General features: G+C 33.3%; 2 protein-coding genes across 2 annotated transcripts; one reads left to right on the forward strand and one right to left on the reverse strand.

The window, feature by feature from the left end:
- Positions 1-7,035: 7,035 nt before the first annotated feature.
- Positions 7,036-9,314, reverse strand: LOC121739141 (ubiquitin-conjugating enzyme E2 variant 2). Its single transcript, XM_042131479.1, has 4 exons — positions 9,111-9,314; positions 8,825-8,967; positions 8,490-8,615; positions 7,036-7,948 (listed from the first exon to the last, which is right to left on the reverse strand). The coding sequence occupies exons 1-4, from the start codon at positions 9,133-9,135 to the stop codon at positions 7,808-7,810; spliced, it is 435 nt and encodes a 144-aa protein (XP_041987413.1). The 5' UTR covers positions 9,136-9,314; the 3' UTR covers positions 7,036-7,807.
- Positions 9,315-14,846: 5,532 nt separating this feature from the next.
- On the forward strand, positions 14,847-17,500 carry LOC121739124 (probable ATP-dependent RNA helicase DDX20). The gene is made up of 3 exons (XM_042131456.1): positions 14,847-15,119; positions 15,336-15,506; positions 15,657-17,500. Exons 1-3 carry the CDS (start codon positions 14,939-14,941, stop codon positions 17,498-17,500), a joined length of 2,196 nt encoding a protein of 731 aa, XP_041987390.1. The 5' UTR covers positions 14,847-14,938.
- Positions 17,501-18,708: the final 1,208 nt, after the last annotated feature.

The following is an 18,708-nucleotide window of genomic DNA, read 5'->3' on the forward strand; positions in this document are numbered from 1 at the left end:
ATTCTAGTTTCTACAATTATTCACAACTTGGTACATCTACTACCGTTTTCTTTCATGACACAATAATTTACAATGAGGACGAAAGAACTGACTTTTATACTAAAGTAACTTTATTTAAGAACAAAATATTTAAAATATGGTGGTTTTTGGTGGCGTCAGGTGCTGAAGTTGGCTATGAGTTTTATATTAAAAAGTATCATACAGTCAACACTTGACTCATAATGTTATTATAAAACTATATTATATTATTTATTTATTCAATAGTATCGAGGATCTTTAAAGTACTTGTTACTCTTTTGTAATTCTTGTAATACATTCGAATATTTTTGTGAAACGCTGGCAGAGAAACAATTCTGTGTTAGAGCTTTTCTTATTTGTCATACTATACAATAGTACTTGATAAAAATTGAAAGCTATAAATAGGTTCAATTGAAACTTCATATTTTAAGATTATGCTGTTAGTTTCAAATACGTGCAAAATAATCGCAGAAATACTAAAAATGTATTTATCTTCAATAAATTCTTGGTCATTTGACTAACCTAATGTGCTACTTTTGTCAAAAGTTCAAAAATTTTATAATTTCTATATACATTTTTATTTTGCACTGTAATATGCCTTAGGTTCACTTAAGTTTTATGATTTATATTATATCGAATTAAATTGTTGTTGAACAAATATAATGTTGCGTAATAAAATGTTTGTGTTGTTTATGTACATAAACAATATTGTTGTAAATAGATTTGTTTATTTGGCAAACATAATGCATAAAGACTAGAAAATGTAGGGCAATATCATTAAACTGTGTGAGTACTCATTACAATTTACACGTTATGAATTTTACGACAATTTGTACGTCATAGATTCAGCGCCGCTGGTGGCAAAGAATTGTTACTATTACTTATTTAAATACAGAATATAAAGCCAATAAGGTTTGTCTGATGCGACGTCCTAATATTTTTTACTAGTTGTCACTTTCTAGTCTTTATGAATACATAATATATTATGCTATAGGACGCGCACACTTTCAAGCTCGGGGAAAGTGAACTCTTCGCCCTATCCATAATACCAAGTTGAACACATATTAAAAAAAAAATGTCTTCAGGGTCCGATCTAAGGGGGGTATTACATTATCATTTATATATGATCAGTACCTGGATGACCGAGCTTTGCTCGGTATAGCAAACACTCATTGACTTCGTATTACTTAATAACGCCATCTGCTGGTCGTTAAAACAATTAGTTGCTCACATAATAGTATTATTATTCGCCAATAGATGTCAGGAAGAGTTATATTTTTCAGTTTATCGATTATCGATAAAACACGAATAAAAATACATTTTCTGACAATGATTCCTAGCTAGATCGATTTATCGCCCCCGAAACCCCTATATATATATATATATATATATATATATATATATATATATATATATATATATATATATATACAAGAATTGCTCGTTTAAAGATATATATAGGATCCAATATATATGATCATTTGGTCATATGTGGTTTCAATAGCCAATGGAGAGCGCTAACGCTGACAAGTATTGACGTCAGGGTTACTAGATCTCAGAGAATTCGATTTGTCAAAAGACATCGTCATTTTTAATATGGCTTGTTTTTTTGTTATTTCAGCATTATTATCCAAGTATGTAATTACATTACATTATTTGAAACATATTAACGAACAAGAAATTAAAAACTCTTTTTTATATTAAATAACTGGCAACACCTATTTCTATGACCGTATTGGATCCAATCTCTCAGCAAATGTCAAAAATCTATGATCAAGGAAGAAATGAATCATATGTCTATATTACATTATCCAATATCATTGACTCAATGATCTCGGATCCAATATATATGATAATCTAATATCCCCCTATTTCATATCCCCCAACCTAGCATTCTCGTATTATGTACTATCCATCGCCCAAGTTTGGGAATTTTACCTTCCTTTCAGGTTGGATAGTGGAAATATTTACCAAAGTATTTTTCTTAAAATTTTCCCACATTCCCAACAAAACTAGCATATGACTTAAATATGGGTTCGTGTATGTAACGGGCGGCGAAAATTATCTTTGCCCGGGCCCCGGAGCAGCAAAATAGCTAGATCGGCCCATGATTGTCGTCCAGCGACCTTAAAGTTGTGCGCATCGTATAACATAAAAGCCCCATCAGCGTCACGTGTAATGTCCCAGAGTATTTGGTACGCTTCTGCGATTTGTGTTTTAACACTCCGCACTCGAACCAAAGACTAGCCACTCGTTTCTTTATGTAGGCTCTGTGTAAATCACTGTCATATGAATATTATCGCCATTCACAATTTTAGTGAGTAATTTATTAGTAATCTGTTTTTAAAATATGTCTACCGATATTATTGTAAGTGTAGGTGCTTCGTTGTTAATATTTTGTACACATCCATCCATACTTTTTATACCTTTAATTATAAAAATATGAAACCGAAAGAGCTGAGAGCACCTTCGACAAGGTTTAACCAAAAACATACGTAGAGTAGTAGATATTTGTTACTAGGTACATTGAAATTATTTGTATTTTAATAGATTTACTATAGAACTGTGTATAAAAGCAATATTTATTTTACACAATATATTCAAAATTATTAGAAGCATCATTAGAAATGTATTATTTTTAATCAATATAATATTTTAATTTATTATGCAGTATGCACTTAGTATATTCGAATTTAATTTTATTATATTATAATATTTGGTATTTCCGTGCAAATTATTCACACAATAATATTATACTTAGGTTTTGTAGCCTAATAGGCCCCTATTAAGCTTCTTACTTCTGTGACATGGAGAACATAACATTGATAAACCGCTCTGACATATACAGCATGACTGGTGACTGGTGAGACATGTTCAATGCTCGAGGACGTGATATTTGGCTATTATATTAGTTGAAAAAAAATATCATTTGATCACTGAGTAAATGTAACTTAAAGTTAAATAATTTTTTACCTTTTTTTTTAACATGGGGAAATGTTTTACGCATCCCCGGCAAATTGGGGATATCGGCCGGGGTATGTGGGACTCCTGCTACCCACTAAAACCCCATGGTGTTCCACTCATCGCTTAAGGCAGAGTTGCGGGTACGATAGAAGTATGTATCTAATTTTATTACATAATTATAGTGAGAATCGAGTACCGAGTACTCTCCTTAAGTATTGATTATGTCTCACCAGTCATGCTGTATAAAGAACAAAATAAAAAATTATAGAGCGTTTAACAAGGTTTAACTCGTCTTGGAACACGTTTCAGAGAGTATGTTCTCTATATTATATTGTAGTCACCATGGTTTCAGAGTTATTTTTATAACTATCTTATATTTATTTATATAGAGGAAAGTGAGCCAATGTGGGCTAGTGCTTTATTATGCGAAAATTCTCGAAAACCTACAATACAAGTCCAACGATCATGATGATTTTAGTAGAAAATTTCGAATAAGGGCTATGTCTGTGATCCTATAGAAAGAAGGGCGTCGCCAGCCGATGGCGCAGGGGGGGGGGGCAAGTTGACTTTACCTACTACAATTCATACTTTTCTCATTCTCTACGAATGAGAAAAGTAGGTATGAATTGTAGGTAAAGTCGACAGCACATGAAGGTTTTCACTTGTACTACGAGCCTTACATCTACAGCGATTGTGAAAACAGTATCTTAGAACTATATGTATAAATATAATATATTCTGTGACAGTACAGAGTCCAATGTGTAAAGCTACGAGCGCGAGCTCTTGACTATGCAATAAAAAACTTGTAAATAAGTTATAATAACATTGTATTTTTTTTAATTATCAGATTTTAATTTATAGTGGTCGTTGTTTGCATTATATTTGGCAACTTTTTTAGAATCTCTAGGGGGGGGGGGCAGCTGCCCCTCTTGCCCCCCCTTAGCGACGCCCTTGTAGAAAGACATCTAAAAAATCCATAAAAGCTGATGTAGCCTAGGTAATAACTTTGCCTGTGACATAATAAGAAGAAAATAAAAAAGATTAATATAAAATATAGAAAAACCAATAAAACAAGAAGTACCGTATAGGAAATATGAAAGCCAAGCTCAGGGATGAAAGTAAAGGGAAGAAGATATCCAATAAGTACCTATATTTTACTAGACGCTCCTGGCACCTTTAACTGCTATTTTTGTACAAGATATTTTAAGTTTCTATTTGTAGCCCATATTTGGGTAAGTACCATGTCCATATTTAGCGTCCATTTTTATTTTTTGCTTAATGCTAAATAAAATGAAATATGATAAAAATAAGACCAAAGGATGGTTATTGAGGGCTTTACAAATAAATGCGTGATTATTTCGACACCAAAAAATAGCAAAATTTTTAATCGTTTTTTTTATTTATCAGGCAAAAACAAAATAGTAGCCCATATTGGGTAACTTTCCTCTACCTATGTTTAAAACTGGTAGATAAAAACTAACAAATACCTACCTTACATCCCTTACTTCGCGTGTGCACGATTGTTCGTGTTTGTTTTGGCACACTGTGATTTTAATATTTGGGAATGTTAAACAATAAACATGTATTTAATTTTGAAATAAAGGGTCAATTCACACCGAGACGCGGGATGGAAAATTGAGCATAATATTCAAAATTAGGTAAACTTTATTTACGATGCGGGAAGATACACTTTTTATCGTAGGAATCGTAGGTAGGAATCGAATATTAAGCTGCGCCGTGCGACGCAACTTTTGTTGCACCACAAAAGTTGAAATTGTCGCGTCTTGTCATGGTGTAACCCCGTGCTCCCCAACCTTTTTTTCATACGGCGCGGCGCGGCGGGCCAGTCTACGCGCCCGTGGGCCGCGGGTTGGGTATAGCTGGTGTGACCGATTCATATATTATGAAATGTATATTTTACTTCTTCATAACTAATTAAACATATTATCAGTAGTCACAAGAAGGACCATCTCGTTAATGTTTCGAAGTGAATTTGACATTAGTTATCTACACGGAATATAGGTAGGTATTATTATATATCTAGCACTTTAAATTTTTTCATTTTAATCTACGAATAATAAAAACTAATTTTTATATTATGATTCGCCAATCTACGCGCTGGACTGAATAGACAACTATGGTCCAAACCACGAAGGGAGTCACAAAACTTTAATTACTGTCAAAACGTGTATTTCATGAATATCTCTTGTTGTTTGGACCATTTGCGTTTGTAGGTACTATTCAGGTTACTTTATTACGGTCCTTTACCTCTCTTCTCTGTAAAATTATTTAATAGGTATAAAATTATTTAATTGTAATTTGTAACTATTAAAATACATAGTTGCAAGTATGCAAGTCCATTACTTCGTCCGTTTATAGTTTACTACTTTATAATTACTCACTCCTTTCACTTTTCAGACTGACATAATACCTATTATGTAACATCAAACACAAAACGTGACAAAACCTTACTGAGCCCTGCTGTATAAAAATTATAAGTATTAAAAAGAAAAATATTTTGATTTCTTATGTTTACGAAATTTAATTATTATTGATTGCAAATAAAATGCTTAAGCGGATTTTATCATGGTTTTTTCTCCCGAGGACGGGATAAAAATCTTCGGGTTGAAAAGTGAATTATGTAGATATATAATTTTGATATACAGAGTGTAACAAAACTAAGTTATAATACCTTAGGCCTTATGGGTCCCCTATATAAAATTCGCTGTGCAAGTAGCAGCGCTGAAGGAGTAACTTTTTTTTCACTTTTTTTATGGAAAACTTCATGTCGCTCGAGCCCATTAAAATCACAAAAAAATTTGCTCTATACAAGGGACACGTACACACCCTAAAGTATTATCAGTTAATAATCCATTTCTAAATTTTTAATCCTTGTTCTTATAGAAAAGTAGGTAAGTACATTGAAACTCGATTTGGTTTAATATTCTCTAGATTCTCTAGATCAGGGTTCCCCAAACTAATTTTCATGACGCCGCTGCTGAAAGTTTTATTAATGAAAATAAACCAAGATAAAATCCGTTAAGTAGTTTTTTTAAATAAATATCTATTTTATATTATCAATTTTGTAAATAATAAATATTAAATGTTTACTTTTATATGATATTTTATTTTGTGTAAGTATAGATTGTAACTGTGTAATAGAATTAATTAAAGATTACTTTGTCCTTTGTTTTCCAACCTTGTTAGAATTTCAAGAATAAATGTACCTAATATAATATGAGCTTTTAGATTTTATAATCTTCATCAGTAGAAGTTGACTTCAATACTAATGAAAAATCGGCCAAGCGCGAGTCGGACTCGCGCACTAATGGTTCCGTACCGTTATTGAGCGAAAGTTGGCAAAAAATTGTATTTTTGTATGAGAGAGAGAGAGATAAATATTTATTTTAATTTTAAAGTACAAATATAATTAAAAATATTGTGAATATTTATTGTGTATATTGTGAATATTTAGTGTGTCTAGCTGCTACCATTATTGATGACTAGCAAAATAGACAAAAAAAATCACGTTTGTTGGTTTGTTGTATGGGAGCCCCCCTTAAATATTTATTTTGTTTTTAGTATTTGTTGTTATAGCGGCAACAGAAATACACAATCTGTAAAAATTTCAGAAGTCTAGTTATAGTGATTCTTGCGTTACAGCCTGGAGACAGACGGACAGACATCGAAGTCTCAGTAATAGGGTCCTGTTTTTACCCTTTGGGTACGGAACCGTAAAAAGCCCAAAAACCTACAATAAGCCTTGAATGGTTAATTAATGCTGCAACTATATTATGACTCCCGAGTCTCAGTTCGAAACGGACACAAAAAAGATTACAAATATTGATCAAGTTGCCTATTATGTATAATAACGTAACGGCTCGGCAAATAAAATCGTTTTTTATTGAGAAATATAATACAATATTGATGAACCCATCAATTTTTTTCTATAATTTATGCATTACTACCAAATCTCGTCATTCAAATTCAAGCAATCTTTCTTGTTCAAAAATACACAAACATTCTTTAATTGCGGAGTAAGAAAACTACAGATTGAATCATTTGATTTTATTTACCTTTGCTAATTATACATTGGTAAAAACATTTAAGCTATAAAACATTTGCCTTCATGTTAGCATTTGGTTTATAAACATTGAAATAACATGAGAGGATATAAAATGGGAGCTACTGCAATACACTCCTTAGATCTTGAAAAGCTTAAGCCAATATAATTATTATTTTAGCCAACAAACATTTAATTAATGTTAATAATTCGTAATAAAGTCGAAACTGCAAAGCCATACCTTAACTTGAAAAGAAAAAGACTTTACACTTGATAAACAATGTTTATTAAGGGCAATACTATTTCTTTATGCTTATTAACTAAGTTCGAAATTATCCAGTAAAGTAGATATTTGAAGAAAATTTGCATTTAAATATTTTACCATTCGAGTGTACAAACCATCATGAAAATGATACTAAGCTTAAAAGCAAGTATGGTTAGGAGGTCTAGAATAATTTAGGAAGTATTATAAATATAGTATGTTTATTTGCAAATTGGTTATAAACACCCACAAGTGATTTCAATATAATAATAACCCAATCCACTAAAACAGCTAAAATATAATCAAAGTGAGTATGTAATATTAAGAAGTAAATAAATGCATTTCATAAAAAAAGTTTCACTGGCTACACAATGCAAATATGATGTAAACAGAAAGAAATGATAAGCCAGTGAGTAAGCCAACATCCTTATTTAGACAAACAACTGTAGGTATACAGCATGATAATATAGTAGATTGGGATATATATACTCTGAGAGAAACTAAAAGGTGCTCCCCTCTGGTGGTTGAGATAACTTCATGTTTTCTTTAAGAGTCATAAGACGTCTTAATTCTTGAAGCACTGTCTTGATAGTATAATCACGTTGCCATCTTGCAAGAATTGGAACTTGTCTATTGTCAACCTGTAATATAAAAATATATAGAATAAAATTCTGTCTATTTTAACTACGCAGATGTCAATTATACATTGTGAGGTAATCAAGTATAATTATAAGGTAAGTGTGATTTCAATTGTGAAGCTTTCTAAATAATTTTGGAATCCAATAATCAGGCCCAAAGGGGGAGATCTACTTTTTGCAGACTACTTCTACACTTCTTCTATACTTGTTACATGCCTTTTATCATTGCACAGCTATATCACCAAAAAAAAGCAATAATCATCATGGGCGTACCGAGGTAGGGGCAGCCCCCCCTTGAAGATAAGATAAACATCATTTTCCTGGCCAGTGGGAATTAAAAACGTGTTACCTACTCTGCTCAAAATGGAATGGATGGTTGGAAACAAAATATATTTTCAGTCAGATTAATATAAGTCAATTTTCATGATTTTTTGTTTACATATACCAGACCGAAACAGGTATGCTGCCCCCCTAGCTAAAATCCTGGGTACCCTATTATTACAAAAAATAGTACAGTGTGTAGACTTTTGTACTGTATACTTACAAGACCAGTCTGACTGTTGACGCAGTTCATGTTAATTCTAGAAATAAATCTAGCCGTAGGAGGTTCATCAGGATACCTAGTACCGCATTCAATTTTAAGAGAATACATCCTATTTTCATATGGCGTCTGAAAAAGTAAACATATTTATCTTATATATAATTTTAACATAATCTAATTTAAGTTGATATGTCAATTACATCTGAAAACAATGGCTCTCTACCCATATTTTGGCAAAGAATATAATCTAACAAGACTTTTTCTCTAACATGTAGTTCAAAAAAAAAATTTTGTTTAGAACAAAGAGAAGTACACAAAATAACAAAAACTAATCTTACTCTTGGTGGTCCTATGATCATGCCTGTCCAATGAGTTAGGGTCATATCATCGTCACTTTCGAGGCCCCATGATATTGTGCCATCGCCCACACCTTTTTGACCTTGCTCAAGTTCTTCTAGAAGACGAAAATTTCTCGGTACCACTGAAAATAATAACCTCCAATTAGCATAATATATTGTAGGCATTATATAAAAATGTTAATTTCATTATGCCACAAACGTGAATATTCCGATAATTATAGCTAAAATTAAGATTGTTAAGATAAAAGTAAAATTAAATTCTCACCAACGCCTGATGACGGATTCGCCATGATCACAATTCACCGGTGGTTATTACTTTTAAAAATATCTTTAAAAGTAGTAACTTTAGTCTAAAACGAATAGAAATTAAATTTGCCGAGATCAAAGCGGAAATTTAAAGGAAATCATGAAGCTTAATTTCCTAAATCTGAAGCCAAACTTTTTATACAATTTGCTCACAGAGCAAATCAGAAATTTTATTTTGCTGACATTGACAATTTTTTTTCTTAATATGGCACTTCGGCTATATAACCATGGCCAGTGTCGAGTATAATATTATGGCGGGAAAACAATATTCAGATAGTAGGTATACAAATTTCAGCATCGTTTTTCTGTATCGTCAGCTTGACGACGTCAGGTCCAAAAGTCTAGTCCACAGAGTACTTTATTATATTATGTCTAGTCAAAGTACGGCAATGGTACGGCGGTAAGGCACTTTGCAGACGACGGAGCGCCGCGTACGCCCGTCGATGTCTGCGGCTGCCGCGCCGCGTACAGAAAGCACACGCCCAGCGCCCTGCTACCATATGTGCAATGCACACGGGCGCCATCCTCTAGGGGCGCCAAATCGTCATCTTTAGGGGCGCCAAAACCAAGGACCCAAAAAAATTTGCCTAAAGGGGCGCCAAAATCCATTTTTGCATACGGGCGCCAGGAGCTCTTACGGGGGCCCTGCACACGCCGTCTAGTCTGTGTTACTGCATGTGAACTGGTATGTGTGATCCAAGGCGGGCAGCCGCGGACATGCGCCGTCAGTGCCCGCCGGGCACCAGCGGCGGCGTGGTCTTTTTGCCCGCCGTGTGCGTTGGTAATATAGGATTCCCTTTGTTCTATCGTTCGCGGCGAAATTGACCGGCCCGTCAATGTCACCCACGCCACGTTCAATTATAGCCTTGTCGAACTTATGGAGGGTAGAATCAACCCTCCATCTGATGGAGGAGAACTATCTTAAATGGGGGATATTTGAAAAAGTGTCCAGTACGCAGTAAACAACAGTTGGAAACTCCTCCAAGAGTGGCGCTAGCTGCAGAAAAGGGTATAGACGGTAACGGCTGCCTTCATTCATGAAGGCAGCCGTTGGTGACAAAATATAAATTGAAGTATATTAAAATATGACCTAAAATGGCTGAAATAAAAGCTGCTAAATGATTTAAAATTTACCCTGTTGCTACTGTAGAGCCACCCTAATTTAACGCATTTCAGCGGACACTTTTTACATACAGAGATAGTTCTCCTCCATATTCTACACTCCATAGTCCAAACTCCAGGGCAAAAATAGAATAATCGGCCAAGTGCGAGTCGGACTCGCGCACGAAGGGTTCCGTACTAATAGCAAAAATAGGCCAAAAATTGTGTTTTTTGTATGGGACCCCCCATAAATTTTTATTTCATTTAAATATTATTATTAATTATTAAAGTAATATAATTAAGGCTTTTGTGAAAATTTCAAGTGTGGCCTACCTGTTGTCATTGATACCGAGCAAAAATGTTTGAAAAATCAAGTTTGTTGTATGGGACCTCCCCTTAAATATTTAATTTATTTTGTTTTAAATAGTATTTGTTGTTATAGCGGCAACAGAAATACATATCTAGTCTGTCAAAAAAGTGAAGAAATTAAAAAGTGGCAACATCGTAGTGTCATCCCTTTCAAATCAATCTAAGAAATCACTAATATATTTCTGGATTTTTTATAATATTTAGGAGTTCTATAAGATAAGATAGATTGATTATTATTATACCAAGTGATAATATTATTAAACATAATATTCTAACGTATTAAAAACTATAAACAAAAACATAATAACTAATAAGTATGATTAGTTCTATGTTACAATGAAGAAAAAAAAAACGCCATCTGTTTAATCGTATTAGAACTAAAATGTTCATTGCATCGATATATTTCTGGATTTTTTATAATATTATACATAAAATATGTTTAAGATTTTTGAAATCTTATTTTAATACACATCCAAGACCCAGGAACATTGAAAACTTTTTGTTCCGCCTGCGGGACTCGAACCCAGGACCCCCGGGATGAGCGCTGGCCACGCGCAATGCGAATTAATTTTCATCGATATTTTCATGGAAATAAGATATTTTCCCACATCAAAATGTAGCCTATGTCCTTTCTCAGACTCTAGAATAACTGTGTACAAAATTTCATTGCAATCGGTTCAGTAGTTTTGGCGTGAAAGTGAGACAGACAGACAGACATACTCTCGCATTTATAATATTAGTATAGATTATATTTATAAAATTTATAAAATTTTTTATATAATTATATTATATAAAAAATCATTTTTGCCTATTTTGTCTCTATGTATATAGGCAAATATGGATTTTTTTTATATAGGAGCCTCCTTAATTTTAATAAAACTATTTAATTTATTTCAAGTTTATTAATTACGAGCTTTTGCCCGCGGCTTCGCTCGCGTTAAGAAGTATTATTATATACAAACTTTCATCCCCTATTTGAACCCCTTGGGGTTGGAATTTATCAAAATCCTTTCTTAGCGGATGCCTACGTTATAACATCTATCTGCATGCCAAATTTCAGCCCGATCCGTCGAGTGGTTTGGGCTGTGCGTTGATAGATCACTATGTCAATCAGTCAGTCACCTTTGAGTTTTATATATATATAGATTATTTAAGTTGCCATTATTGATATCGGGCAAAAATTACCAAAAAAATCGGACAAATACGAGTTGTACTCGCGCACGAAGGGTTTACAGTTTATTTTAATTTTACCATCAATTATTATTATTATTTAAGTATGTATACAACTGAGTATTTTGTAAACATTTCAAGTACCTACCTTTTGCCATTATTGATATCAAGCAAAAAATAGCAAAAAAATCACGTTTATTTTAAACCCTTAAATATTTAATTTATTTTGTTTTAAGTATTTAAATCAAGCCATGTTATATTCTATTCTATCACAAATCTTATTTATTGTCTAATTATTAACTAAATTAGCACATACGAAGTCAAGCTATCGGTAAAATAACAAAAATTTAAGTAAAAATATAAACATACCGATCCAAGGACATTTTTTTTTTATTTCTTCACTTTTTTGACGGACTACGACACTTTGACAGTTTATGTACCTCCGAGAACCGGAACATAAAATGGCGGACCGGCCACAGTATTTTGATTTGGTAGAGACCATGTAGAGACCATAGACATAATATACGGTATATAGGTTTATGGTAGAGACCATTATGCCGAGTCCACTCTATAAAAGTCAATGGCCAATTGTCTGTCAAAGTGTCCTGTGTCAAATGTCAACAGTCAATGGCTGAGCCGTAGTACCGTATATGACATTCACCTAATATATACTAGAGTAATCTATGACATTCTCTTTGGGCTGAGCTGGAGCCGGCACAGCAGGGTGACCATATTATGTGGCAGGTTCCTGCCATTTTGGTAGGATTGGCGTCTTATTTTAGCCTATGGCATGATCGGTTGACGTTTTAAAAACTTGGCAGGTTTTGGCAGGATTCGGGTATGAAAAATTAATTTTATTATTGCATCTCAAATTTCCGACAATGGCAACCCTGGATACTTTACGAGGTATTTCCCTGTACAGTTCGACAAGGCTTTTAAATCTGGTAGTTAGTTGGACCCGTCTAATTTCCGACCTATATCTATTTTACCGACATTGAGTAAAATTTATGAAAAGATAATACTGAATCAATTACTAACGCACTTTAATATAAATAATATTTTACATAATAAACAATTTGGATTTACAAAGGGACGGTCTACTACAGACGCAGGCGTTGAATTGATCAGTAGTATTTTTAATGCCTGGGAGACGTCGCAGGATGCTCTAGGAGTTTTTTGCGATCTCTCAAAGGCCTTTGATTGCGTGCAACACAAAAAATTGGTCAGGAAACTCTGTCACTATGGCATAAAAGGCACAGCACTCGCCCTCCTAAAATCGTACTTGTCAAATAGAACTCAGAGGGTTGAGATAAATGGTAAAAAATCAGCTGGTGCAAAAATTGAAATGGGGGTCCCACAGGGGTCTATATTAGGACCCTTCCTGTTTCTTATTTATATAAATGACCTGCCATTCTAAATTAAAGATAAACATGGGATAGTATTATTTGCTGAAGATACATATCTCTTACATTCAATATCAAACGGCTTAATGCGTGTTATGACGAAGTAAATAATGCTCTCTCAAAGATTGTACATTGATTTAGTGTTAATAATCTTTTACTTAATAATAAAAAAACAAAATGTATTAAATTCAAATTGCCCAATGTAAGGCAAACGGAAACCAATGTGCTTTTAAATGGTGATGTTATTGAGCTAGTGGATACAGCTGTATTTTTAGGTATTACACTAGATTCCAAGCTTCAGTGGGGCCCTCATATTGCTGGGTTGGCCAACAGGCTCAGTTCAGCAGCATATGCAGTAAGTAAGATTAGACAATTTTCAGATGAAACAACAGCACGTCTAGTGTATTTTAGTTACTTTCATAGTATTATGTCCTACGGCATTTTGCTGTGGGGCAATGCTGCAGATATAAATACAATTTTTGTGCTGCAGAAGCGAGCTGTGCGGGTAATCTACAAGTTGGCCCGTAATACTTCACTTAGAGAAAAATTTAAGGAAACTGGAATCTTAACTGTTGCTTCTCAATATGTCCTATCAAATGTATTATATGTTAAAAAGAATATATATCAATTCACGAAAAAATGTGATACCCATGGGAGAAATACTCGTAATAAACATAAGCTTGAAATTCCGGTGACTAGACTTACTAAAGTCAAAAATTCTTTTAAAGGTCAATGTATACGCCTTTATAATAAGATCCCAGAAATCGTTCAAAATCTCTCAATTAATAGATTTAAAAAGTTGTTAAAGAACGTTTGTGTACCAAAGCGTACTATAAAGTTACTGATTTCATGAATGATAGTACACCATGGGAATAAGGTCGCCCCCTGCAGAGCTGTTTCATTATAATATATATAATAATTGTACACTCGTTGTATTTTATTTAGTCATAATGACACTGTTATTTTATAATATATTTTTTGTAATTTTCCATCTTTTTAGAAAAAGATGGCCCCGTGCGAGTTTCTTACGCCGGTTCTTCTCGCCGGGTTAGTTCCCGAACCGGTGGTAGGCATCTGTGTAGCCCCGACGTTCAGAGAATATTTGAAAAAAAAATATTCTGAATAAAAATTTTTGAGTTTGAGTTTAAAGGATGACACTCGTAGTGCTGCCAATTTTTAATTTCTTCACTTTTTTGACAGACTACCTATAACTTGATACGCTTTTTACTCATATACACCGATACAAGGCTCTCTCCTATAGTCTATAATACGATAAGGCAGGTTTATTCATACTTTAAAACAACAGTAAAAAAGTTGGCAGTATTTGGGCATTTTTTACTACAGGCTTTGGCAGGTTTTGGCAGTTTTTTGACCAAAGTATGGCTGGATCTGTAATTTGAATATGGTCACCCTGCGGCACAGAGAACCTACCACAGACTAAGAAGAGATACTACGTATGTACCTACTGAGCAAAGGACTCGTTTCCAGCTCCCAATAAATTAAAAAAAAAAAAGAGTACCTACTTTAATTAGCCGGTTTCTCTAACTGTAGGAATATTAGGATTCCAATAAAAATAAATAACAAATAGAATGTAATTTATTGAAAATAGTAATAGACCATACAAAATTTCAATAAAAATAATGATATCTACATAAAAAAAAACTCTTGTTGCAGGTGGAATTTGAAATACATAATATAACCAAGTTTTTGTATCACAAGTTCATTGCAGTTATAAATTTGCATCATGGTACTAGCTCACACAGTCAGTGATAAGATAAGGACTAAAGATATTCAGATTCTGCAAGATGTTTCATTTGATACCATGCTCCTGTCAACAAAAACACTAGAAGGGTTAAAAAATTCAGGTTTCTATAAACCATCTCCTGTGCAATTACATGGAATTCCCATGGGAAAATGTGGTTTTGGTATGTATTATAATATTTGAATACTTACTCAGTGCCAAATTTATATTTTTTTATGAGAGTTGGCCACTTTATAAATCTGGGGCTGTACTTAGTATAGTAAAATTGTTTTAAAAAATAGTCTTACTGTGAATATAGATTTATTATGAAAATATGTAAAATGATTCACTATATGCACACACATGTTCCTTTAAGTATAATTTATAAGCATTCTTTCAGATTTGTTATTAGAAGCTAAATCTGGAACTGGTAAAACTGCTGTATTTACTGTGATTGCATTGGAAAAAATTGACCTAAATTTAGGCTTACAAGTTCTAATATTAAGCCCAACAAGAGAAATAGCAGCACAAATATGTGATGTAATAAAACAAATTGGGTCAACTTACACAGGTAATTTAAACATAACAAACTTTACATTGTTGCTACCTATTTATATAATCTTTATGATAATAGTACAGTATTAAATTTCTTTTTTACTAAAAATAAATTACTAAATATAATAATTTAATTACAATTTATTTTACTAAATATAATTTTCAGGTCTTTGTGTGGAAGTAGTGATGGGAGGTTTGCCAGTCCAAGATGACATTGAAAAATTTAGTAAAAACAAAGTCCACATACTGGTTGGAAGTCCGGGAAGACTAAAACATTTAATACAGGATAAACATATAGATATGTCAGCTGTGAGATTGTTTGTGCTGGATGAAGCTGATAAATTAATGGAAAAAAGTTTTCTAACTGATATTAAATATATTAGCTCCAATTTGCCCCAACAGAAGCAAGTGATTATGTCCAGTGCTACATATCCAGATAGTTGCAAAGAATTTTTAAACCAGTTTGTCCACGGAGCTCAACACATATGCCCAGAAAACAATTCTGTTCTCTTGGGTGTCAGCCAGAAAGTTACTTATGTCAAATACAACAGTAACATTGTGAGACAAACTAAATTCAGATTTGAGGAACTCATCAACATTTTATCAAATTTGCCATTCAAACAATGTCTAATATTTTGTAATTACCAAGCCAGAGTCACTGAGTTGAATAGAATGCTGAAGAAAGCTGGTTGGCCAGTTGAAATGTTACATGGGCAACAAGATCAGAACGATAGGCTGGGAGCACTCAAAACTCTTCAAGAATACAAATGTAGAATTTTGATATCTACTGACTTGGCATCCAGAGGAATTGACGCCTCAAATATAGATCTTGTGATTAATTTTGAGCCACCCTTTGAATGGCAAACATATTTACATAGAATAGGCAGGGCTGGAAGATTTGGGTCATACGGTACTGCAATTACTATTGCTAGTGAAGGCAATGAACAAAAAAAGTTTATTGCTTTGTTTGAATCTCTAAATTCTTCTGTTATTTTAAGTGAATTTTGGGCTGGTAATAATATTGTTCAAGGTGATAATAATCATAAAACTGAAGAAAAAACCCAATGTCAGAATCCGTGTAGTGAAACTAATAATGTAAATAAATCAGCTGAAAGCAATGAACATAATCCACCCAATGCAGGTAAAATGGAAGAGTATCATAGCCTGCTTTTTAATGACTCTCAGACACAAAAAGAAATAGAGTCTTTTGCAGATTTATTGCTTTCCTATGAAGAATATAATCCCACAGATGCAAAGGTTGAATCTGCATATACTTGCATTGAGTTACCAACACTTTCCTTTAATGAGGCATTATTGCAACCAGATTCAACAACATTCAACCTAGAAGATCAAGCAGGTATATCTAACAAAGGTACTTTAGAATTAGTTCCAGAACTAAATAAAACATTGCAAAACAAAAGCAACGATAATTTTTACAGCGAAGTTGTTTATAATAATGAAGATTTTATAAAACTTGGCCTGCCAACAGAATTTTCAAGTTCAAAGAACAAAAGAATTTGTAATGATATAAAAGAAATAGAAATTAATAATAATGATAAAGCTAAACATACCTTTATGAAAAAAAGGTTTGATACAAGTAACAGCTGTTGTCGGAAATACAACAAAGCGCGGGAAGAAAATGAATCGGAACATGGAAATTTACAAATGAAAGCACATAACAAAATAGGAAAAGCAAAAAAATCATTTTCTGTAAATGAAACTTCAGATGAAAGTTCAGAATCTGTTTGTAATAAGATTAAGTTGGAAAATAATTACCAAAACAAAAACAAATATAAACACAGAACTGAAAATAGACAAGACAAAATCAATTATAAAGTTAAGCATTATGAAAATGGAAAAGAAAAAATAATTGAAAATGACTCTGAAAGTGATAGTTATTCTAGTAGCACCTGCGATAGTTCCTATTTAAAATGGTACAAGCAGCTAAAACTAAGAACAAAACAAATAGAAATATCAATTTATATTAACGAGTTAAGCAGTATTCGATAAAAGTAAGTTATTATTAATTTTAGCACAAATTAAAACTCATATTTAATTATTTAGTTTTATTGAACAATTAAAAATTATGGACTAGAATACAATATCATGTAACACCCAGTTTCATTTCATACATAAGACAATTTGTACTTAACAAGGTTTTGGGTAAAGGGTCAGAAAGAATGGTACTTTGGAAAACACCACACATAGTCGTGTATTCTAGTTATGGCTTTAGTTGTTTGGCTGTACACAAATGAGACTACTGATAAAGTTTACATGAGTACATTTTTTAATCACATAAAATTTGAATTATTAAAAATAGAAAAGGTAGTAAATGAGACTAAGACAAGAATATAGTCATGGCCCATGGGCGTACCCAGGATTTTTAGCTAGGGAGGGGGGGGGCACTTGCCATGAAAATTATTGACGTTTATTTTATATTATGGGGGGGGGGGGGGGCCTGGATACGCCAATGAATATACTTCTAGAAAATTATAGTTTGTGGCCAGTATTTAAAATCGTATTACGGCCGTTCCCAATATTTGATCTATCTCTGATTTTGCCCTACTAGAGATAGAAATAGCTCACAATTGACATAAAATATATGTCTCTAATGTCTAATCTGAGCTATTCCTATCTCTAGTAGGGCAAAACCAGAGATAGATCAAATATTGGGAACGGCCGTTAAGATGTTATAGTAAGACCTCAAATAGCATAAAGCCAACTAAGCCTACACGTCATATGACATAACACCACAAATTCCAATATAAAACTTCAAATAAAAAACTCAAATAATCAACCAAAATAATCAATAATCAAATAAAAAACCAAAATAGTGCACAAACTTTGCTATAAAAAGCAACTTCGACCGACGCGACACTGCAAACTGCGAAACAGCGGCGAACCGATTTACATAATATTGCATCTCGCTCTATTACAGTTTCGCAGTTGTTTCGCATTTCGCAGCGTCGGTGGAGTCGTTAGCGTTGTCTATTTAGATCCAGCAGGCCTACTACGAAACCGTTTTGAAACTCAAAAAATCAGACGAGAATCCTGCCTGCCTGCTGTCCTGCTCTAACAACGTCATTTCACGTTTGTTAGAGTAGGACGCCACATTCTCGTACGACTGTTTGAGTCTCAAAACCATTTCGTGGTACGGGCCCTGATCCCACAATGGTCAGACATAACTCACTCTCACATTACACACTTAATTGTACAAG

Source organism: Aricia agestis, chromosome Z (genome assembly GCF_905147365.1).
Source record: "Aricia agestis chromosome Z, ilAriAges1.1, whole genome shotgun sequence".
Lineage (NCBI taxonomy): Eukaryota > Metazoa > Arthropoda > Insecta > Lepidoptera > Lycaenidae > Aricia > Aricia agestis.